The 24,628-nt window shown below is 38.2% G+C and overlaps 1 protein-coding gene across 1 annotated transcript in view; it reads left to right on the top strand.

The window, feature by feature from the left end:
* PIGK (phosphatidylinositol glycan anchor biosynthesis class K) overlaps nucleotides 1–24,628 on the top strand; it is a 75,220-nt gene that overhangs the window by 31,038 nt on the left and 19,554 nt on the right. Inside the window, exon 10 of the mRNA XM_072867951.1 lies at nucleotides 16,732–16,807. Coding sequence (XP_072724052.1) covers nucleotides 16,732–16,807 — 76 coding nt within the window. The remainder of the gene's footprint in view (nucleotides 1–16,731; nucleotides 16,808–24,628) is intronic.

The following is a 24,628-nucleotide window of genomic DNA, read 5'->3' as shown; positions in this document are numbered from 1 at the left end:
TGGCAAAGGCAGCTTTAAAATTCTTGGACATCAAAATTTCAAGAAAGAGCAGCGTTGGTAAGCTTAGGGGTGAGAGTTGCCCATATGTAACAGGTTTATGTAAAATAACGTGTACAGTAAGTTGCCTGTGCCTTTGTGTCTGAACCGATGTTCTGATATCAGTGATTAATTTAAAGGCTGAGCTTTGATTTTTTTTTTTCTTTTCTTTTTCAATGGAGTCAGCATTCTGCAGTGATTTCATATTGGGTATAAAGTCTCGTGTTTTGCCTATATATTGCTTCACAATTGTGCAGAATTAGATTCTTATGTGAGTGAACATCAAATGTACATGGGATAAGGTTGCAAGCGTTGTTTCTTTTCTGCTTACTACACAGCTATTAAGTCTTAAATTTGATCTTAGTCCTCATAGAGCAAAAGGGCCTATGTTGAAACCTTAAGCAAATAAGAAAACTATGAAAGTGAAAAATGCACTTCAATGTTTTATCCTGAAAGAGTGCTTTGTATGAGTATTGAAACAGTCTAAAAGTTTGAGTACCAAAAGGAAAACAAAAAATACTTTGCCCTTTCTTTAAAATACAGTCTCACTCACTTCTTGCATTCTCTTCAAAGAACTGTGTTGGTGTCTGCTTGGTTGCGGCACAGTTATCCTCTGATATTGTTAGAATATGATTCTATTATATAGTAGTAGATAGTACTTAACTGTCCTAGACAGTACCATAGCCTGGGGCTTTGCATACATGTCAGTGCAGTTGTTACTAGTGCCTGTTTCTTCTGGAAAAAAAGGCATTGTTTCTGAAAAAACAGATTTTGGTTATTTTATAAACCACTGTGAAATGAAAATGTTTTCCTCTCCTCTTTTCTCATGGAAGTTTAGAGAAGGGTAAAAAGTTTTGCATTATTTCCTGAAGTCTTCCTGTAAATCCAACTAAAACCCTTGTGATGAGTTCCTTATTGTAAAGTGGGCATGGTATTTTTTTCTCCTCTGATATTATATGAGTTACAAATATATGTCTACATCAAAGTGAGAACTGACACTGATTAAGCTGAAATAATGAATGTTGTAAAGAAGAAAGGCAGTGTGAATTTCTGTAAATGGTTGAGGTCCCTACTCTGGAAAACAGGTAGGAGATCTAGAAACACTTAGGCACTGATCTCTAATTTATTTAATTGCTCCATCTAAGAAAACATTCTGTAGCATCTCTATAGCATGATTTATGCTCCAGATTAAATGCGACAGACTTCTTACTACAGTATATAAATTTTTCTTTAGGAAAAACTACGAGAAAAATGCATTCTAGATCAGTTCACCTATGGCATTCAGGACTTGTATTTAAATGTTTAATGAATTCTTGTCTGTATCAGGTTGGGGTTTGACCTGAGAAGATGACTTTTCCAGTGTGGCTGGACTTCACATAGTAAAGTTTTGTATTGGGGCGGTGCATTATAAAGCAGCCAACTTAGAAGCGCAGACTGGAGTGCAGCAACCAGGAACCTTTATAACAAAAGCAGTGTAGGTGCTCATTCCTGCTGCAGTTGGACTTGAGCACAGGTGGTGGCTGCTCCCTGATGAGTTCTCTTTCCTAGAGACAGAGCCCTTTGCACCGTGTGCCTCTGCCAGAGGTTTGATCCAAAAGCCCTGTAGAAATCTTCCAAATCTCAGTGTGCGTCTGTGTTATCACATAACGCAATCTGTTAAGACTATTGAGGTTATGTATGGTACACCCTGACAAGGTACTGTTGATGTGCATTTCAAGTTAGAAACTCATAAACACTACATTCTGAAATAGTTTTCTACAACATCTCTGTTAAGTTTCTGCCAAACTTAACACAAGCAAAATAGGAATTGTTTTCTAGCTTTTTTTTTTGCTATGTTTTTATAGATGTGTGGAAACTTAGAAGTGTAGTGCTATTTAGTGGGATGTGCAGGCTTGAAATATTAAGCATGTTGTGAGAAAATGCGGTCTGTCACTAACGTCATGAGGTAGGAACACTGCTGAACTCTGACTATTTGGTAGATGAAACTAAACCCCACTAGGTGGTGCAAGCAAATAAATCACCTAGCCAAATCCTTCTCTCCAGATGAATAAATTTGGGGAAAGGGTGTCTTTCACTAAGTTAAAACGCAGTATTTGTTTTTTGATTTGTGATTATGTACAATAGTTATTAAAATTTAACATGTAACTCTGTCTTAGGCTGCTCTTTTCACATAAAAAAGTGCATTTTGTTTTTTGCTTAGACTTGCATATCTGCCTTTCTTATAGTGTAGGCTGGTGTCACGATGCTGTATTCATAGCTGGGATGGTGACTCGCAGAGGACTTCCACTGTGTTTTGCTGTGCTATCAGAAGTGGCTGCTGTGAAATAATGTCCTTCCTAGGGGCTTACTGAGGCATTTTCAGGCTTATAATCTGCTTGGAGAATTCTTTCTCAGGATCTCTCTTGTTGTGGTTTATCCTCTGCCAGTTTCGCTTTGGATTTGCTTACCTTTACAGCAATATTGTGTACATACAATTAAAACTATTTATGAGAAAAACAGATTTCAAACAGTAAGTTACAATGGCATACTGTCAATTTACTGTCCTGATAGAAGTGGAGTGATTGAGGTTCCAGTAGAAAATAATTTTTGAAATATAATGTATGCAGTTGGTCTGTAAGGGTTGATGTAGTATGTCTAATAGATCAGTGGTTCTATTATGTATTGTTTTTAAAAAAAACAAAACAAAAAAACCCCTACCAAACCAGAAAACCACAAAACAAAACCCCAAACCTGGAAACACTCCTTCATTTTACTCCTGGGGGTGATTATAATATAACATTATCAGTTTGTGTTGCACTGGCTATACCATTCTCTTGAATTCAGACTATATAATCTCTCAATAGCTCATTTTTAAACTGTTTTTTCTTTTCCTCCTTCTCCTCCCCATTGAAAAGACGTCTTGCATAATGGTGGGTTTATTAAAGATGCACTGGCCAATAGTTGGTCAACATCTTTTTATGGCCATAAGATCAGCAGGAAAAGTATTTGAATAACAAAAAACCCCCACATTCTTGAGATAAGTAGAAATTCCTGGGGCTTTCCATTTATGGAGAGCCATCAGCACTGTCATTTTCTTGTTATAAATCGTATTTTACCAGAGTTTGTATGGCTTCCCAGTGGACCCCAGGCTGCCACCTCTTCTGAGAAGGCGATGGCATCGTGGTTCTGCCATGATACTGAGGAAACCCCTGCCTGTGCTAAGGGGCAAGTGCTGCAGTGAAAATGTTGTTGGCTGCTTAGCAGTCAGCTTGAGATAGCAGGTGTTGTTCTTATTGCTGTTTTCCCCACTATATCTGTCTTTCAGGCCTTTCTCTCTCAGTGAATACAGTGCATCAGTAAATACTGTATTATCACGTTTCAGTCCAGGACTGTAATAAGACAATAACTGCAGTCACTAAGCAGCTCTCTAGTGAAAGTTCAGTACTTTACAGTGCAGTCTATTTACTGAAATGGAAATTTTTCATTTCAAAGTGACTTATATATTCATTGGTGGGGATGGGTGTGTTTGCCGCATTCATCCGAGTCTTGATAAATGCAGCAGAAGCAGGTTTTTGGTTTGCTTTTTTGTTTGGTTTTGGTGGTTTTTTTTAGGAAATAAGGCAGGGGGACCTTAAAGTATAAAAAAAACTTGTGCCCATGAAATCTCAATTGACCAGTAGCCATAAAGAATACATATACTAGCCACAAATAGTCAAGACATGCTCTGCGTTTTACAGTAAGATTTTTTTAGAATGTATAGCCTCTATAAGGTAGACATAGAAAAATTGCTGCAGAGGAATTAGACTTAAAAGGCAGAAAGAAAGTTTTTTTTTTTTTTCTTAGTTTCCTTGGGTAGAGGACCAGCATACTTGATTGCCATCATACACTTTTGGTTATCTTTAACTCCAAAACCAGAGTAGAATTATATGATGATGCAAGTAAAAGGACTTCATAGTATGTACATTAAAATACTTTGGTACTCCTGCTGAAAAAAGTTGGTGCCTGTTGTTTTGGTTACTTATATTGCAATAGTGTGTGAGAGTTCCACTCATGAATGAGGATCCACTGTAGCTGAGCAATGAACATATACAAGATAGATACACACCTGTTACCATGGTGCTTACATTCAAAGTACTCTAACAATTTTGGTGACAGATATGTTGAACATTCATGAAAACATGAGAGAAGACAGATGATTTAGAAATCACGTTTGTTTTCCACAAAACATTTAAAATATGAAGTTAAAAGGTGCAGGACAGAATGTAAACTCTTTACAAGACTTCATATATTTGATAATACGTAGCATGCAAAATTTTATAGAAATAAATCTTCTTTCGCCTATTGCATGTCTTTATGCTTCCCTTAACTTTGGATTTTTTTCTTGAGCATATTACTGTGCAATTTGAGTTGTTTCATTGTTTCTATAACTGTTAGTTATTCCATATGCAGTTGGCAAAAGAGAAACTGGCCTCATTATCTGTATTAAATGAACCAAGAAACTTTTAATTCTTGCCTTAGTTTCATAGTTGCCTTTTCTGTATATGTGTATACACACACAGAGACACATGTATATTTATATATAGGATTGTGAAGGACTTTAGCAGCATTGGAGATTTTGTTGTTTTATGTAAGGTGTATTGAGAGCCTGAAGTTCTAAAAGCTGAGTGACAGATTGGCATTGTGATGTTTTCTGCTTTACACAGTCTCTTGCTGGTAGTATCTACTGATAACGTATACTTAACATTCAGATTTACTGATACAATGTTTTGTAGATTGTAAACATTTGCAGGAAATGACTTTTAAATAATGGCAGAACCTACCACTGGAATGAGATAAAGACCGAGATTAGGTTAATAATACTAGGGCTTGAATCTTAGTTAAAATTGCAAATCATATTTATGTAAACCCTTACGTTTAAAAAAAAAAAAAAAAAACCAACATGAACAATCCTGTGACAAAAGAGTGAAGTGGTTTTTTTTTTTCTGTGTTTTGTTTTGGAAAGTAAAACTGCATCAACCCATTTAATGTATATACTCTACGGGCAGAAGACTGTCGTAGAAAGTCATGGTCAACTTAAGCTTGGGCATGTTCTGACTGAACACTGAAGGTTTAATTTTAAAGGTTAAGGTCCTATTTTCAAAAATAACTATTTAATATTAGTCTTTGTTAGACATTTTTGTTAGCATAATAATTTTGCTAACTCATCAATTATTTTTACTGTGGGCAAGATCCAACCCATATAGGTGTTCTTGAAAAATGTACTTCTTAATTTTTTAGGAACTTAACATTTCATAGAAGTAGCTTTTGCTTTATTACATTATAAAGAAGATCTTTGATGATTGCTTAAACATTGCTTAGTATTTACCATGTTGATGATTAAGATGTTGCAGAATTCATATCAACATAGGTATGGAAATAAACTGAAACTGCTGTAAAAAAGCTTTTTTGTATTAAATGTTTTTTTCTCTTTACTCTTGCAGTAAGACAAATAAAACACTACAGAGAATTTAAGGTAACTGAGAAGGAAAGATGGGGAGGGACATGCCTGTAGTGCTCAGAGCTGCTTGTGTTCCTGCTGCCTTGTCCCTTGGAGACTGCAGAGAGAAAGGAGCTGATAGTTGTGGCATGCTCAGAGCTACTGCATCTGTCCCTTCCCAGCAAGAAGAGGGTGAGGTAATGGGAAATCTGGACTTGGCAGGTATCCTAGATGCCAGATTTTGTGTCAGGTATTTGGATTAGAAATCACCTTGGAACATTAGAAGTCTGGCTTGTTCAGCCTACTGCTTGGCTTTGCAACCAGGGATAACTTGCAAATCTAGGCATATGTCTTGTACAGGTTATAGCTGGCAGATCCTGGAACTACTACAGCATTGAATTGAGTGGAAGGAGATAGTGTCCTTCTCTCTGTCCCACAGACCTCGGACCTAGTGGCTTGCCTGGATGGGCAGGGGAATTCCCAAGTTTGTATGCCTGCAAGTGGCATGCCATGTACTTGACCCAGGAAAAATATGACTTGCTGCCACTACTTCCATTCCTGGGAGTGGACCACTAAAAGCATTGGGACTTAAAGGCTGTAAAGTCACTGAACTTAATATAAGGCACTCTGGTTAATATGCAGTGGTCTGTGGTGGACAGGAGGTGAGTCCTTTCTGGTGCTAATACTATGAAATAAGTGAGGACAAAAAGGCAGACCATAAAATACCAATTTGAAGCAAAAGGGTGACTGCCTGACAGGGTCAAACATGAATAGATTCGTTGTTCAACATCAGCAGACTCAGTAACCTGCAGTACCTTGGCCTCAGAGAATATAATATAGCTAAGTGTTTGTATTTGAACTTGAGGTTTCATATGCCATTAACAAGAACAAACAAAACCAGAATCCAGACAAAAAAGTGCACGAGTCATGTATAAATAACAGAAAATCATGGTCCAGAAGATAAGACTGATAAAAAGCTTAAGAGCTACGTACATTCTGTGCAGCTTTCTGTGAAGAAAAGCCCTCCTAATGTGTTTAGCAATATAATGTTACATAGGTATGTGTGTTGACAGATCTAAAGCATTTACTGCTAGCTGATTGGAATGCTACTCAGTTCTGTCCGCCATGGCCACTCTTAGGACTCTTAGAGTTGGCTCCAGAGAGGAACAGTACTGGTGAAATAAGGGAAAGCAGTTGGTTAAGTTTTGTGGTATAGTGTTTTGCAGTCCTTGGTGTATCTTTGTTGTCTGCTTTATGGAAATGTGTTACTGATCATGTTGTATCCAAAATCGAATGCAACATCTAGTGTTCAGGGGAGACTTGGTTGCACAGTAAACCGTTTCTCAAAAGCCCAGAACTGTAATTTTTATGATTAATTTTCTGAGTGCCCAGTGTATAACATGTTTCTTTCAAGAAAACCTGGGTCTATTATTGGTACCAATATAAGCTCTTTTATATACCTGTAGAAAGAAGTTCAATTGGTGTCTTTTCTTGTTATTTCATATCAGTAGGGCCTGGAAGCTGACAGGCTGATTAGCAGCCCTGCTGTAAAGGATCTGGAGCCAGTGGTGGACACCAGGTTGAATATGAACCAACAGAGTGCCGTCATCATCAATAAGCCAGGCTGCTGGTCAGGGCCTAGGGCACACAACCTGTGAGAGGTGGCTGAGAGATCTGGACTTGCTTAGCCTTGAAAAGACGGGAAGTGTAATAGCAAGCTGCAGCTGTTTGAAATGCAGTTATGGAGATGGTTAAGGTAAACTCTTCTCTTGGTAACAAGGGCCGTTGGCTGTAGGTTGTGGCTTGGGAGGTTCAGGTTGTACATAAGAGAAATGTTTTTGCAAAGAAGGTAAAGTAGCACTAAAGCATGTTACACAGAGAAGTTGTGGAGGTTTTGAAAACTCAGCCAGACAAAGCCACGGCTGACGCGATCTGGTGTTGGGAGGTTGAACTGCATGATCTCTGAAAGTCCCTTAGGAGCTAAATTTCTGTAATTCTGTGTAATTTTGATGAATTGGAGTAAAGGGGCAAAAAAGTAAAGTAGGAAGCTTGAAATGGAGGGGATAAGGTAGAAGGTCTGAGGATGGTGTTGGGCAGAGAACAGATGTTGCCGCTGCTACTTTGACAGATTCTTGTAGTGAACTAGGCAGTCTCATGAGGAATTATATCTGGATGGTACATTATGTGACTCATGAACTGAAAAAATAGAAATATGTACTGTAGGTATAGAAATATTGGACTTAAAATGTGTGTATTACAGGGTTTTTAGAAGGTGCTTGTTGAAAAGTGTAACAAACAAATGCACATGCATTGTTTAATTTGAACATATGCAGGAAGGAACAGTAGTATTAAACAAAATACGAACTTTGCTATAAAGACTAATTGTGGCCACTAAATAATGGAATTGCTATCCTGGCACATTCCCATGTTAATTCTTTGTTTTAAAAACATGTTCCTGCTGATTTTTCTGACTTTCTGTGCACTGGCAGGTGGTGTTGAATTGGTCTGTGTAAAGATTAGGCACTGCTGATAAACTTTCAGTTATGAAAAATGAACAAGCTTGCTTTATCCAGCTGAAAGTATAATTCTAACATGTACTGGTAGTAGTATTTAAACTGTATGTGTGATGTGGTGGCAGGGGAGGGTTTGGTCTTTTTTCTTTGAGATTTCTGTGAAATTCAGTCACAGGTTTCCAAACTAGTCATAGAGCGATAATAACCTGTGTTTTTTAACCACTCTTTTAACCACATTTTCCCATGCAATTAGGAAGGACCGGGTCCAAAGGGGAAATCTGCAGCCTCAGTTACTAGATACAGCACATATGTACTTCAAACTAAATTGACTGCTCAGCTAGGTGGGTGATGTTCTTTTCTGACTGGTGTTTGGACCATCAGTAGAAGCTCCTCTGGTATTGCTGGACTTGTCTGTATAAAGCTGCCATGAGTTTGGGAAATTTGATGGAGACACTTGTTCTCCCCCCCCCTCCCCCCCCCAAACCCTGCCTGCTGTGAGAATGAATTAACATTAAGCAATGAGTACCTACTTTTAGCTGTGGACTCAAATGGTGATTTTCAGTGATAGAGGAGAGACTTAGCTGGTCTTTTTATCTTCAATTTTTGATTAGCATTTTGTGCTTCAGCAGCATCATCATGTTGAAGTTTAAATTAATTCAAAAGAGATTTTCTAATTTACCTAAAATGTGGAATATTTGAGATAACAAAATGAAGCCCTACAGGTCATGTGTTTTCCAGTAGTAGCAAAGTCACTTCTGCTTACTTAAGCTAATATTCTTTTTAATTCCTTTCCTGTGTCTTGCCTAAGTATAAAAATAGGAGCAGAAAGAACAGAGAGTCCCTTCAGCAACTAAACACATTTTATCAGAAGTCTTTGGCTAGAAAAGAGCAGAGAGGCAACATTGGTCAACCTGTGTTAAAACACACTATAGACTTCCATTACCTCTTTTTAGGATCTTGGGATGGTTAAGAATATGTGGCTTGACAAAGGTTAATCACCTGAAATTCTTTAGATAAGAAATTATGTGTGGATCACAGAAAGGCAGAGGAAACATTTGTTATGGTCTAGTTCTATCCAGTTTATAAAGCAACAGATTATAACTCAATGTGTCTGGCAGACTCTGGGAACACCAGCAGATCTGTTTATGATCAGGTCCAACAGCAATCACTGTGCATTCAGAAGCTTAAGGTATTTTTTAAACTCCAAGAATAAGTCTGTACAACTAGTTTGTGTCAAAATCTTTCACATTTATTTGAAAAGAAATGAACAGATTACAGAAAGTATTTTGCATTTCTAAACTATAAGATGCTTTGCTGCTTTATTCTACAGGAATATCTCTCTGTAAAGACCAGCACAATGAAGTAAAATATTTCCTTTTCAGTGCAAGTCAGTAGCTTCCTTCTTCAGATAATTATAAATCTGATTGTGTCTAACATTGATTTAGGTTTTTGTTGCATCAAAGATCATTTTTGCCTTCAATTTATTTTTTCCTTCATCTCCATATTGTTCATTTTTGCGCAATCTTCTTTTTAAGCCACCTTTGATAGTATGCCACCTGCTGCATTAGGTTCTGCAAGCATCATGAAGTCGAGGTCACAGCATTCGTGGACCAAAGAATCTTGGTGTGCTTGGCTGTACTTCTGAAATGCCTGCACATTTCCACTGTAGACATAGCTCCCTCCTCTCCTCATCTTTGAATATGCACTAATCGCTTACCCATTCAAAGACATGACTTTCAGACTCCACAGCAATGAACTGCAAAAGATACACATTAGCATTCTGCTAGACAGTCCTGCAAGGTCGCCCAAGGTAACCTGCCATCTGTCCAGCTTACCAAAGCTCAGTACTATGGTGGTGAATGAAATTGTTTGCATTATTAGGTATGTCAGGTTTTTAGAGGGGGACATCCACAGTCACCTGGGCAAAGGTTGTGGCAACAAAGTGTACACTGAATGCTTTCTTAAGTAGCCAAAAGACTTGTTTTGACCCTTTAACTGAAGAAACTGATGCCACAAAGGAGACGTGAGGAAGTTCCCTGGAATGATTATACTCTCGAGTGTTTGCTTCTCTTCTTTGTGACTATCCGTGTGGTAAACATGCTTATAGGCAGATCTTGCTTTCCCTTAAAAAGGTAAGAAAAGGATTGATTAGCACACTTTTTGGGGAAGAGCAGAGTTAACCATGATCTCATCTTTTCAAGCACTGGCATTTTCCATGTACGTTAGTGCTTCTGTTGTTTAAACATACCCTATTCTTAAGTATGTGTGAAGTTAGGGTTTAGCAGATAGATCAAGTACCTGGCGTTAATCCAAGGTCTAATTCTTAATCTTCTGTAGTATGGATATGGTAGATAAATTTCTCAATGGCCAATTTTAAAAACTATTCACTCAAACCCGACATAGCCCATTTCAGTCTCTTTAATAGGAAACCTAATAACTTTTTCTGATGTGGTGCATAAAGCTCTGGCATTTTGTTTTCTTTTTATTGCCAGATGCAAGCATGTTCATGTATTTACAGTCAATAAAGCTATCAGTGCTATATACAGGTTTAGATTAATAATTTCAACCTTTCAGTCTGAGGTGTCTGATTTAGGCCACTGCTGTGTTATTTGCATCCTTTGGTCACATACTGACTGCCTGATCAGTTGCAGTATTTCTGCTTTCAAGCTTTTTCTAGAAGTAGGACAATCCATTCCAGTATTTTCATTCATACTATTCAGAAACCAGGCTGCACTTTAGGAGCAGTGTGAGTCTTGTACATCTACAGCAAATAAAGAAGGTAATCCTCAAACCCCTTTTTCCATAATGCGTTTTTGTCTCTGATATCCTCTTCTTTACCCTGTTCACACTCTGACTTTGATTTTGTGTAGTTTCCAAGAGAGGTGGTTATATATTAGGACTTATCATCAGGGAACAATAGTTTCAAAGAGGTTGCAATATTACCTGTGCGTGAGTCATGCATGAAAGAATGTGAGCTGTCCAAACCATCAAATCTAGAGACTGTATAGGAAGGAAGAAATATTGGCCTTAGTCCTATTGCCTCATGTAATTTAGTGAATGTTTATATTAGCCCAGAGAGACAGGTTTTATGGTTTGTCCTGTTATCTAAACTTTTCTCTCTCTTAAAGTGTCTTACCAGCCCATTTTTGCCATCAGCAAACCAGTTAGTGATCACATGCTGCTCCTTTTTTCCTGTATTTTTGTAATACTTGCATGAGATACATTTTATCTCTGCCCTAAAGCCACTGTAGCTATTCTGTGTAGCAGACCGTAGGCTGGATTAGCACTGGTGGCAAAATGTGCCACCCCTTGATGCTAGGGATTTATTTTTCTTTAGCACATGTTGACTCTCTCAGGATTTTTCCCATAAGACCGAGCATGCAAATATAAATAACAAATAAGATTTTTTCACTAAATATCTTGACACATTTTACTGGATTTAGATTCACTTTCCACAGTTTCTGTTTCATGCTTACTTTCCTTCATCTAAGAGCAGTCACAGTGGCAGTATAAAAATAACTTTTAAATTGAATTTTTCAAGATCCTCCTCTTCTGCTATCTCTTACTGCTTCCCACTTCACTTCTGATTTTATGTTTCTTTCTAGTCTTCTCCCTGAAAATCAAGATCTCCTTATGCTTTGCATTACCAGCTGTCAGGCGTGATGCTGTATGTCTGATATGCCACTGTGTTAGCTTGCTTTGGCACTGTTGGCAGCACTCTGCTGTCATGCTTAATTGAGACAGAAAGGACCATTTCTTACTGGAAAATTAATTCATGAAAAATGACTTTTGTTTTTGTAATAAATTGTTTTGAAAGAAATTAAACATACAAGGAAATTTGTATTACAACAAATTAGCCCTTAATTTTATAAAGGTTTAAGTGTCAAATATAAATGAACTAAACAGTGAGGCCAACTGATTTTGTGAAATTACAGCCTCAAATTGCCACATGTGATTTGAGCACAAATTCCATCAACTGAGATTTTTTATTTTGCATTTTGTTTTTTTTTTCTTGACATAGCTAGTTTTGAGCAAAAGTGAATGCCACCCCAGGCGTCTGGACATTGTCTTGGGAAGGAGAGTAGTAACCAATTTGCTTGCATCCCTCTGTGAAAGGGAGAGGCAAGGTCAGGATGATTGTAATGGAGATGATCTTTCTCCTGACCTGTTCTCTTCCTCCACCCTGCAAAAGAGGAAGTAGAACATCCTCTTCTGTGTTGACCTTTTTCTCCTCTCTAGTTGTGGCCTTCCTATCCATTACGCTTTTTAGACGAGGATTGCCTTTTACTGGTAATTCTGCCAGTCTAGGAGGCCCAGTGTTAGTGGGCTACTAATCTTAGGGCTAGTGTAAAATGAAGTAGCAGTTTTGCATCAAGTTTCTTGCTCCTCAGTACTAACTGCCCTGATTGTGGCTTTTCTTTGATCCACTTGCAAAACTGACCAAGCTAACCAATGTAATTTTCTTAAAGACAGAACACGAGGCTGCTTCTGTGCCTGTAAATTAGATGGACTGATGTACTGTCTTGCAGTTATATGTGGTGTTTAATTGTTAGCATGGTCCCTGATACTATTTTGGCTCATGCCAGCTAGCGCTCTCCTGGACAATGTTTACGTGTGGTTCAGGACATAACACGTGCCTAGAGTAGCCAGTTTTGGATGCAGCCCCTGCTTTGGGAGAGAGAATTCAGCCATGTAGTTGTGAGCTATGTCATGTTGCTTGATCTTACTGGCAGTGAACTGTCTCTGTTCTTATTTAAAAGACTACTTAAAATATAGCCTTGGTGCCCACGTGCAGGGGATTTTAGGTTCCAATAGCTGTTTCTGGCAAGTCTTGACTTTACTCCTGTTCTTGGAGCTTTCATGATGGATGCTGTTTCATAGAAGCCTTTCGTATGCAGTGTTTTGTCCTCTGTGCTGCTTGTAGGATAGCAATTTCTTGTTGCATCATCCAGTTTTCACCTTTGTTAGAAAGAATGATTGCACAACAGGTTTTGTTGGTAAGATAAAAGAAGCAAAAAGAAATTTAGAGGAAGTTGCCTTATACCTATTATACAAATTTTTAGACCAGTTAACTGGTGCTTGCTCTGAGAAATGAAAATGAGATCTGTGGAGCCTTCATAGTAATATAATTCTTTTCAAAGGAGTTTACATTACTTGTCTGTTAAAACAAATACTGAAAGTGGTATTGTGAACTGACATAGTTATACTGGTAGAACTTTGCATGCTGGACATTTTGAAGCACTTTGAAGCACTTTTCCAAACTGACTGTATATAAGTACTTGAAATCTGAGACCTGGAAGGTAACTCTGTCATGAAGTTCAATTTCTGTCACAGGTATCATCACTTGATAGGAAAATTAAAAGATAAATCAAGCAAAAAATGTGTTTTTTCTCACAAAATTTTTACTTTTATTTGCTTAATAGTACAACATAATTCTAGGGATAATTCCCTTTTTTTTAGCTAAAAAGAATATCACTAGTATTAGATGCTTTTAATTTTCCAGTGTGTAAATAGCTATGAACAGTGAATATAATAACAGTTCAGATCTGAGTCTTGGTCAGAACCATGAGTAGAAGCAGATGAGAATAACTGTAGAAAAATGTGTTGAAATATTCTGATAGTTGATCAAAGAAGAGAAAAGAGCTGAGAACAAAGTGTTCATGAAAACCTTTGTGAAGCCATATATATGCTTATGAATTTAGGAAAAAAAAAATCAGTCATGGTCAGTAAGAACTTGCTGATGTTTTAGGTTGGCTCAATCATTTGCATATCCTTCTCACAGTTAGTTTTTATTAGATGGATCTGAGTGTATGGTACTAGGAGGAGGTGGTATGTTCTTTCACTTGACAAAATGCCATGCAATGGCTTTAGATGATAGCACTGCAGTATCGTCATAATGAAGACTACACTATTATTGTCAAATTTACAAAGATCACTTACTGTGAGCTATTCTCACACTTTATTTAGTAGCTTCAAATGCCCAAAGTTTATTGATACACTGCTTTATTATACCTGCGAGCTCAAGTTAATGATTTGCTCCAGGTAGAGGATATAGTTGGGCAATATTTCATACAGTTTTTTGTCAAGAGTTTTGAGCTTCCGTGCTTTAATTTATGCAGTTTAATATAAAAGACTGGGATACACGCTCATCCAGTTGAGGCGGCTTATCTGCAGGAGAGAAGAATCAAAACTCTCTTTTGTAGACTTGACAGCTAGTACATCACTGAGTACATATACAGGAAGTTCATGGCATTTAAGCAAAAATTTTGAGAGAACAGTCCTGAACTTTTCTTCCAAAACACCTGTGTGTGTGTGTATACACATATTATAGCGTGGATACATATATGTAGACACGTGTATGTGTATATATTATAATGTGCACCTATCTAATCTATATCTTATAATTTATATATATATAAAATGTAGTGTAGTTCAATTGTTTTTTTTCAGAAAGTAAATTAGAAAAAACTAAAAAATAGTCTTTCTTGATGTTGAAAGGCTCCTATCAGCCTAATTTCAATTTAAATCTAATTACTTTAAAATACATGTTTATACTATTCTCCCCTTCCTATCTTTTTAGTAAAGCTTCCTAAGGCTCAAAATTATCTTAATAATTTTTCTCTTTTTTAATCCTTTGACATTTGAAGAAAGGTGGTTTTTTCTGCAATTGACAAGGAGGGTGTTTGACTATGCAAGGGAATGCTGACTTTGTCTAGATAGAAAACATTGCCAAATGTACAAGTCCTTGATAGAACAGATGAGCCTTTTTTTTTTTTTCCTGCTAACATTCATTTTATAGTAATTGTAGCTGTTACTTTCAGCTTCAAGTATTTCATTTTGGGATTTGAGATACTGGAGTTTTTTTCCAGATTTGCAGTGTCCCTGTAAAGACTGCAGATATGTGTTCAAGATATTGATTAATATTTTGTTCTGTGTACAGTTGTTTCGTATCTAGAACTATGGCTAAGAAACAGGTTTATGTAGCTGGTATCCATAAATCAAGGTGTTGTGTCAGCTAACATGTTCCCAGTAGAACAGAACTCATCTCAAATTCACACTGACTGTGGGTAGCTAAATAGACAGTGGTATGTTTGCCAGTGAGGACTCCGTAAATGATAGAAAGCAGAAAGGAAATGAGTGGAAAGGTTCCTTCTGCACACCGCAGTAGAGTTGTGGAGCCCACTCTAAGATCTGATGGTTGTGTTGGACTATAACAGCAGTATGTTTCATGTTGTGAGTAGAAATTCATCATTGCTGTAATAGTCCCAAACCTCTAAAAACCATGTAAGTAAATGAGCTGTTTCAGTAGACCAGCTTCAGTAGTTCAGAGCTTGCTTACTTAATTTTTCTTAAGCACATTAAGCAGTTCTAGACAGTCTGTCACTATGATCTTTGAAATATTGCCATGTTTCTTTCGTTCTCTGCTTTTAAATTTCTTATACAGTAAGACTTTCATACTTCCTCATACTCTGTTCATTACAGATTTCTGGGTATTCAGGCTCTTATTTGGAGTTTAAAAGCATTCCAAACCACAACATAAATTCAGAAATGGAAAAGGGAAGAGATGTGCATTTATTTTCCTCTCTTTTACCACAGCCTGTTGACTCCCAGTGCAGAGTCTAAGCCTGTAGTTTCTGGCTCTTACCTGGCAGCCAGTCTGCAGGTAAATTAACTCAGCAAGCATGTATCATTTTTTGACTAGAATGGGTATAAGGTAGTAATTTGAACCTGGAAAATAATGTCTTGGCCACAGTTTTTGTCTGAAAGTAATTCTGCTTTAACTTTATAGAAAGGCTTTGTTTTTATAGGGATCTTTTTTTCCCCCCCCTTCATTTCTTGTCATATTACTCAAATTCCTATATTCATAACTCTTCAGAAAGATTGAGGAATGACCGATGAAAACATTGAATGATACTTAGAAAATGTAGCACATGCTGTGCAGTTCCAGTAGAAGAAAGCATTATGGTTGAAGGGTTTAAAACATGCTTTCATATTAATTTACTATCATTTAAATATTCTTTTAAGAGACTGCTTATGGATTCTGAATTTTCAGTTGCAACTACAGTTTATTCAAAGTTTAAAGGGATATGATGCATTTTCTTTGTTAAGTATTCTACTCTTTTTGTTCACGCTAGTTCTTTGGCTTGTTTGAAACCAGTAGTACACACTACTGTACTGGCAAACGCACAAATGTGTGTGGTGTTGAACTTCTACCACAGCTGAACACTGATGTGCACTTGCAGAAAAAATGGGAAATGGTGAATAATCCCTCTTGCCTTTTGAGATGGTCATATTTGAATTATGTTGGCAGGATTGAGTGAAGCAGCTTGTATTGTTAATAGTGCTGAATCTGCTCTCTAAATGCATAAGACTTTTTTCCTGTGGGGATTTCAATCCAGCTTTCACCAGCACTTTGTTCATCTAAAACTAAATTTAAAGGTTTTCTTAGGTTTCTGCTGCTAAATTTGTGTTTTATGTGCTTTGGTCAGGGAAGAGATCAACAATGTTACACACATTTCTGTTTACTATAAATTTATTCTTTCACTCAACACTGTAAGAAATATATTCAATTAAGGTCTTAAAATACACTTTTTCTTCATCTGAAGCAAAATAATCTCCCAGTACCACACATTTAAAAGTAATGTACCTGAAACTCTTAAATTTCAGTAATTTAACTTGGTAAACATTGTAGTAACTTTGGTAAATGTTAACTTCATTTCTTCTCAGGCTTCCAAAGGATGAGTTGGCAACAGAACCACTAAAATATGCTGAACAACTTCCTGTAGCTCAGATAATACACCAGGTATGTCTTTCTATTTTAAGGATTTTCTTTGAGAATAAACAGCATCTGTAATATGGCTAGTGACTTGCTGCACCACTTAGACATTCACAAGTCTATGGGGCCTGATGAGATCCACTCAGGAGTGCTGAAGGAACTGGCAGATGTGCTCACCAAGCCCCTTTCCATCATTTACCAGCAGTCCTGGCTAACTGGGGAGGTCCCTGCTGACTGGAGATTAGCTAATGTGACACCCATCTACAAGAAGGGCCGGAAGGAGGACCCGGGGAACTACAGGCCTGTCAGCCTGACCTCTCGGCACTGGGGAAGCTGATGGAGCAGATCATCTTGAGTGCCATCACATGGCATGTAGAGGATAACCAAGGGATCAAGCCCAGCTAGCATGGGTTTAGGAAAGGCAGGTCCTGCTTGACCAACCGGATCTCCTTCTACGACAAGGTGACCCGCCTAGTGGATGAGGGGAAGGCTGTGGATGTTATCTATCTAGACTTCAGTAAAGCGTTTGGTGCGGTTTCCCACAGCATTCTCCTGGAGAAACTGCCTGCACATGGCTTGGATGGGCATACTCTGTACTAGGTAAGAAACTGGCTGGATGGCCGGGCCCAAAGAGTGGTGGTGAATGGAGTTTACTCCAGTTGGCGGCCGGTCACAAGCAGTGCTCCCCAGGGCTCAGTACTGGGGCCACTTCTGTTTAATATCTTTATCAATTATCTGGACGAAGGGATCGAGTGCACCCTCAGTAAGTTTGCAGGCAACACCAAGTTGTGCGGGAGTGTTGATCTGCTTGAGGGTAGGAAGGCTCTACAGAGGGACCTGGACAGGCTGGATCGATGGGCTGGGGCCAGTTGTATGAGATTCCGCAAGGCCAAGTGCCGGGTCCTGCACTTGGGCCACAGCCACCCCATGCAACACTACAGGCTTGGGGAAGAGTGGCTGGAAAGCTGCCTGGCAGAAAAGGACCTGGGGGTGTTGGTCGACAGCTGCCTGAATATGAGCCAGCAGTGTGCCCAGGTGGCCAAGAAAGCCAATGGCATCCTGGCTTGTATCAAAAATAGTGTGGCCAGCAGGACTAGGGCAGTGATCATGCCCCTGTACTCGGCACTGGTGAGGCCGCACCTCGAATACTGTGTTCGGTTTTGGGCCCCTCACTACAAGAGAGACATTGAGGGGCTGGAGCATGTCCAGAGAAGGGCAGCGCAGCTGGTGAAGGGTCTAGAGCACAAGTCTGATGAGGAGCGGCTGAGGGAACTGGGGTTGTTTAGCCTGGAGAAAAGGAGGCTGAGGGGAGACCTTCTTGCTCTCTACAACTGCCTGAAAGGAGGCTGTAGAGAGGTGGGGGTCGGTCTCTTCTCCCAGGTGACAAGTGATAGGACAAGAGGAAATGGCCTCAAGTTGCGCCAGGGGAGGTTTAGACTGGATATTAGGAAATTTTACTTCACTGAAAGGGTTGTCAAGCATTGGAACAGGCTGCCCAGGGAAGTGGTTGAGTCGCCATCCCTGGAGGTATTTAAAAGACGTTTGGATGAGGTGCTTAGGGCCATGGCTTAGTGGTGGTCTTGGTAGTGTTAGGTTTATGGTTGGACTTACTGATCTTAAAGGTCTTTTCCAACCTGTGCAATTCTGTGATTCTGTAATAAAATCTGCTTTTCTAGGTCATACAGAATCAATGTCCTCATGCTGGAAGTATGTAAAAACAACATACTCTTGTTCAGATGACAACTATTAAATTATAGAAGTCTTATTCTGAACATGGCAATGAAAAGATGCTTGCTGTATGACACAGTTGACACTTCAGAGGTTGCTGTTAAAATTGTTGTGTGTCTACTGATAAAAAAGAAAAAAAAATCCATTAATTTCTTCAAATTTGCATCTTGACCTAAATCATATTTGCCTTCCTGAAAAAGCAGTCAAAGTAGAGAATCATTATTGTGGAATAATTGTCATGACAAGTTGAGTAGGGAAAACAAGCTCCCCTCCTAATACAGTTCTGAATTAGCACTGTTTCTATTTCTAACTATAGCAGTGTCATCATACTTTCTGCTTTGCACAGGGTTTTTTGTTTTCTTTTTGTTTTGCACAATAAAAAAAAAACAGAGATTGAGATTTTGCCTAGATTGTGCCTTCTAACTGTGTCTTTATTTAAAATCAATACTCTTCCATTGATTTAGGTAAACAAATGAGGGATGATGTGATGTTGTGGTTTAACCCCAGCCGGCAACTAACCCCCATGCAGCCGCTCACTCACTCCCCCCCAGTGGGGTGGGAGAGAGAATTGGAAGAGTAAAAGTGAGAAAACTCGTGGGTTGAAATAAAGACAGTTTAATAGATAAAGCAAAAGCCATTCATGCAAGCAAAGCAAAACAAGGAATTTGTTCACTACTTCCCATCACCAGGCAGGTGTTCAGTCATCTCCAGGAAAGCAGGGCTCCATCACTTGGTTACTTGGGAAGACAAACGCCATCACTCTGAACGTTCCCCCCTTCCTTCTTCCCCAGCTTTACATGCTGAGCAGGACGCCATATGGTGTGGAATGTCCCTTTGCTCAGTTGGGCTCAGCTGTCCCAGCCGTGTCCCCTCCCAGCTTCTTGGGCACCCCCAGCCTGCTCGCTGGTGGGGTGGGGTGTGGAGCAGAAAAGGCCTTGACTCTGTGTAAGCACGGCTCAGCAGTAACGAAAACTTCCCAGTGTTATCAACACTGCTTCCAGCACAAATCCAAAACATAACCCCATACTAGCTACTATGAAGAAAATTAACTCTGTCCCAGCCAAAACCAGCACATGGGGACATCCAAGCTGCGATTGAATAGCAGGCTACAGTTTTTATTATAACATGTATTCCAACTCCCCCTCCAATTTATGGCAAGAAGGAGGAAGACATCTTTTCTGTGCAGAAGATTCTATACTCCCTTCTTCCTCTTTTCTCGAAGTTCAACGTCTGATTCTCAATCCATCCTGCTGGTAGATTATATGCCCAGCCTGTATTCACATGTCTTCTCATTCTTTGCTGTTAGCCACAGTGGGCTCTGCCTATTTTGTGGAAACCCTTGTGGTCAAATAACATACATAAAACTTGTGATATACTGTAAAACATGAGTATTGAGAGTTAGCATGTCCCTTTTTGGTGATCCTTTAAAGAAAGCAAAAAGACTTACTCTGTTGCAGTCATTTGGAATTTTCTCCCCCCAAAAATTATTTTTTAACTTTGTAATGTGAGTCATGCTTCAGGGACAGGTACCTATAGTTTTCCTAAGTCAGGACTGAATAGGTCAGATAACTGTTTTCCTAATGGTACCTTGGCAGTATGGAATCTTTCAGGTGATCAGATATACTCTGAAAAATTGACCTGAAAACTGGGGAAGATAATGACAGTTCATCATGGGAGACAAAATGGTACAGTCCATTCACTGCCTTGAGATAAGGAAAACTTCCAACCTGAAAACTGGGACTTGATGTTGGGTCAAGGTAGCAATAGCCAGATAAACAATGTGAGATAAAGCTGTGGTTTCAGACTGAGCTGGTTTTGAACACTTAAAGATCAACAGGAACAGAAAAAGTCCACTAAATGTCGAAGTTGCTTACAAAATCCTATTAGTATTAATTATTATTGTAGATCTTTCCAAAGACCTTTGTCAATCAGTGTTTTTAAGCAGTTGAGTCGCACACTGCAGGCAATGCTGGTTTTACCTTAAAGGAAACATAGGCTTTATTTTAAAACTTTAAAGTGTATAGGTCTTTTCTGCGACATGTAAACACAAGGGATTTTAAAACTTTTGGCTGAAATCTGCACCTCTGGGAAGAATCTCTGATGTGTTCAGAACATGGAAGATTGGAAATCAGGACCAGTTTGTATGTCAGGAACTCCCTGGTGTTGTCAGAGCTTCAAATGACCCAACAGCCTGCAAATGTCACATTTAAAATTCTGTCTTCATGCCTGACTCTCAGCATAAATGAATTAAACAGCAGAGCAGGCAGCCAGTCAGTATGTTCTTAACAGTGAGAGTGAGCAATGAAACAGTTTGGGGGTTGTTTGGAATCAGTAAATAGAAACTGCACGGAATGGCTCACCTAGAGGAAAATCTCAAATAGGAAACAGAATTAACCTTTAAGATGGTCGACTAGACGAAATGTCATAGTAATATTTTTACAACATTAGGTGGGTAATAACCACAGAGGGTTCATTTGGCTACTGTGTGTTATACTGCAATAGAATATTGCACTGTGGAAAGGCAAAAATCTGTTTTTTTTATGTACTCTTACCTGTTTGCTATAACAAATCTACCAGTAGTATAGGGCTGTGGTCCACACAAGGCAGCAAAACAGACCCAACAGAACTGCAAATGTCTCCGATGTAGAGAAACAGAATAAAATGACCATTGTTTAGCTATCGTGTCAGTGAGTCAGGCATCATGTCCTGGTTTTGTATGATTGTGGTGCCCTTTTTGAGCCTTGAGGAGCTGTAATCAGCTAAGCATACTCTGCACCAGTGTCCTGATGAATTAGCACTGCAAAGATTATAATTTATAGTTTCTGAGGGACCTCTGACAATTGGGACACGTAGTGCAAGGGCCATGTGAAGTTTATATGAACAAATATAAGAAATTGTAAGAAATAAAAAAATAACATGAGTAAAACCAGCGAATAGCATTTGTGGTGTTATGATGCTTTATCCAAAGGGGTAATCACTGTGTTTAGTATGGGCCTTTGTTGTTTCTATATCACATGTAAGATTTCTCACATGTTAACCCATGTTTTGTTTACTTCTAGGCAGAAATAAAGGCATCAGTAGTGTATATTTATAGCATAAATATACATTAAAACTTCACAATGGTAGACAGGTATCCTAAATCGGTATAATGCCAAAGTACATTTTAATTATAGTTAGTAGCCAATATGGCCGCTAATTCTATCCAAATTTCACTGTAAATTTATTCTCCTGAACACTGCTAAAAGTCTACATGTTTTTCTTGGGCATTTACATGTGATTTCTAACATTCTCTTCAGTACTTCATCTCTGGCATTTTAAAAAATACTACACTAATGAACAGAAATTACCTTTTGATTTCTAATCTGATTATTTCACAAGAAAATTTCAGACTTGGTGCATCCTAAACTATTTAACAAAAGGAGACCCAGAATCTGATTGATCTTAAACTTTATGGTACTGCTAATTATTTATTATTATAGCAGTATAGAAAGAAAAGAATAACAACCCTATAAAGTTCACAGTTCCAATTCTCAGAAATGTGTTATATATAATGCATTAGACCATGGTTAATTAAAAAGACAGATGTGAAGAAATGAAAATAAATAGCATAATGAAAACAAATATTAGCATTTAAGCCACTAGTTTTTAGACATGAACCAGATCAGACATTTGTAAATAAAGTAGCTTTCTCTGTTTTCAAAAACAAAAAGGAAAAATGTGTGCTTTTAACTGAAATAAAAACCACTAGTGCTTGGTAAAGGAATGCAGTCATTAATATAAACTTCTAAAATGGTAAAAGTTAAGCTTTCAGAGGAATACCCACATAAGACAGCCTTTTTAATGAGCTTCTTTGTGTACAGCCGTGCATACAATGCTGCTACTTAGAATAAGTTTATGAATACTAAGGCCAAAAAAAAAAAAACAAAGGAGAAAAAGGAGAGAGTACTTTAATTCTGCACTTGTCTTTAGTTGAAACAGGTCTGGTGAAAGAACAGGAGAAACTGCGTTTGAGAAGATCGTTTTCATTTATCATAAAGGATATTAATTGCTGGCCTTCCAATTCAGCCAGGTATTTTAATAAAAGTACCTAACTTCAGTGCCAGTGCTCATGCTCTGAATGTCACTATGTGTTAATATATTTTGCCTAACTGGGATTTAGGATATTGAAGAGACTTAAATTGTTACAGGTGTCTTGCTGATGGAAGAATGATTTATTGATGAAAGGCACATTTCAGTGGATAAATGCCAGATCTCCTGATGTTGTTATAATTGAAAACAAAATGAAACAGCAAATTCAGACCATGATCAACTTGCATACTTTATTTTAGTCCATTGTAAAATATTAAGCAGATAAATTAACATGCTGTTAAAACAGGAGGGTATTTCAGGAAACTCACTTCCAGCCCATAGTGGCAATTGCACAATTTAAAATTTGACATGGCTTACAGTTGCACATTTACTTAAAGAGTTCCTAGGTGTGTTCTCATGTAGGGGAATGCATGGGGGAATGTTAGATATAATTTCTAATTAAATTAGATTGAGTTTCCTTTTGGAGGTATGTGTTAGGTTTGTTTGTTTTGTAGAGTTTTTAACCAGTGCGTTTCTGTACCCTCTCTGTGGAAGCCCTACTGGAAAATGCATTCTGTAATCTCAGGAGAGTACTGGGAGATCATGCTAACCCTGTTCAGTAAATATGTCTTTCTATTCCAGATGCCAGTTGAGCAACTCATGTGAGCACCATTAGCTTTGCTGAGTTTAGACTCAGAGGAGGTTAGGGAGTTGCCACATCCAGTCTAGTTTGAGGGTATTGACTGCAGTCCACAACATGGGAAATTAAATAAGAAATTTAAGAAAGAAGATGGGAGAGGGATCTCCAGAGTTATGGATGGACAGGCTGATGATTATCAAAGGTGACTGTAGAATTGCAGTTCTGTATGAAGTCTTGCAAGGAGGTCTTTGTTTCCATAATTTCTGTGCTTCTGTAATGAGTTTGCCTCCCCTGCCCCAAAACAGAATCCTTTTGCTTTGAAGATTAGTTTTTATTCATTCTCGGGACCTCATTCTCACATAGTAGAGGGGTGTTAGTTTATTGCATTTGTTGATGTTATTCCTGTTTCACGCTGATTTAATTGAGAGAGGTTTTCTTTAGCAGCATTTGGCAGAAACTGTTGAAACAGTATTAAGAAAATAGAACGCACCATCTTGTATAGATTTTTTTGAAGTATTTTTTGATTATAACACAATTTTAGCTCTCAGACTCAAATATTTTCACAAACATTAAACTGAAGTGGTTTTATGTGGCTTACGATCTTTGTGAAATGCTTGATAAGAAAATTAACCCATCACATGCTGATAGTCATGAAAGCATAACTTTAAAATGCAGGAATCGCACTGGTGCCTTGCCCCTCGCCTCGTAGCTGCCCTATAGCAATTGTTACATTTCAAGGGGGGCCTCTCGCACTCAGTCTATGTCTGTCCTGATGATGGAGTCTTGGTTCCTATTTATGTTTTATAAAAACAACTAGTGGTGTTCAGAACTTTGGTCAAGTATGCAAGGTGTTTAATAGCACAGCAGTAGCACAGATTTTGATTTTTTTTTTTTTTAATGCAGACAGTAATTGTGATTTATGGATAATAATTTATTAAAAGTTTTAAAGTACTTTAAGTGATACTTGCATTTTACTGTGTCTTTACAGGCTAAGAGGTTCAAAGGCAACTTGTGATACTTAGATGTGTCAGGTTGGATGTGTAAAGTTTTAGACACAGCTATTTATACATTCTCTGAAAATCCATTCCTGTAGCTGTGTTTGAAAATAACTTTAAAGCATAGCTTGCTTTTTAAAACTCTGGTCATAGTATTCAGCTAGATGATGCCAGAGATAAAATACGACCTTTCACCGAAAGGTCCAAATTTTGCTGCACCTGTTAGCACAGACACAGGGCTTTTCGGGAATGCTTTTCTTTGTCAGAACTGAATTTTTTCAGGGTGATTGAAAATTGAATTTTTCATATCAAAGATTAGAAAGTGCTCTCACTTTAGAATTCAATTTTATTTTAACAAAATACATTACATGGTTACCCAACAAAAAGCCTTGTGGCATGTCACCTTGCACGAGGACA

The sequence above is a fragment of the Ciconia boyciana genome, chromosome 7, assembly GCF_034638445.1.
Source record: "Ciconia boyciana chromosome 7, ASM3463844v1, whole genome shotgun sequence".
Classification (NCBI taxonomy): domain Eukaryota; kingdom Metazoa; phylum Chordata; class Aves; order Ciconiiformes; family Ciconiidae; genus Ciconia; species Ciconia boyciana.
This window is presented reverse-complemented; position numbering and strand designations above follow the sequence as displayed.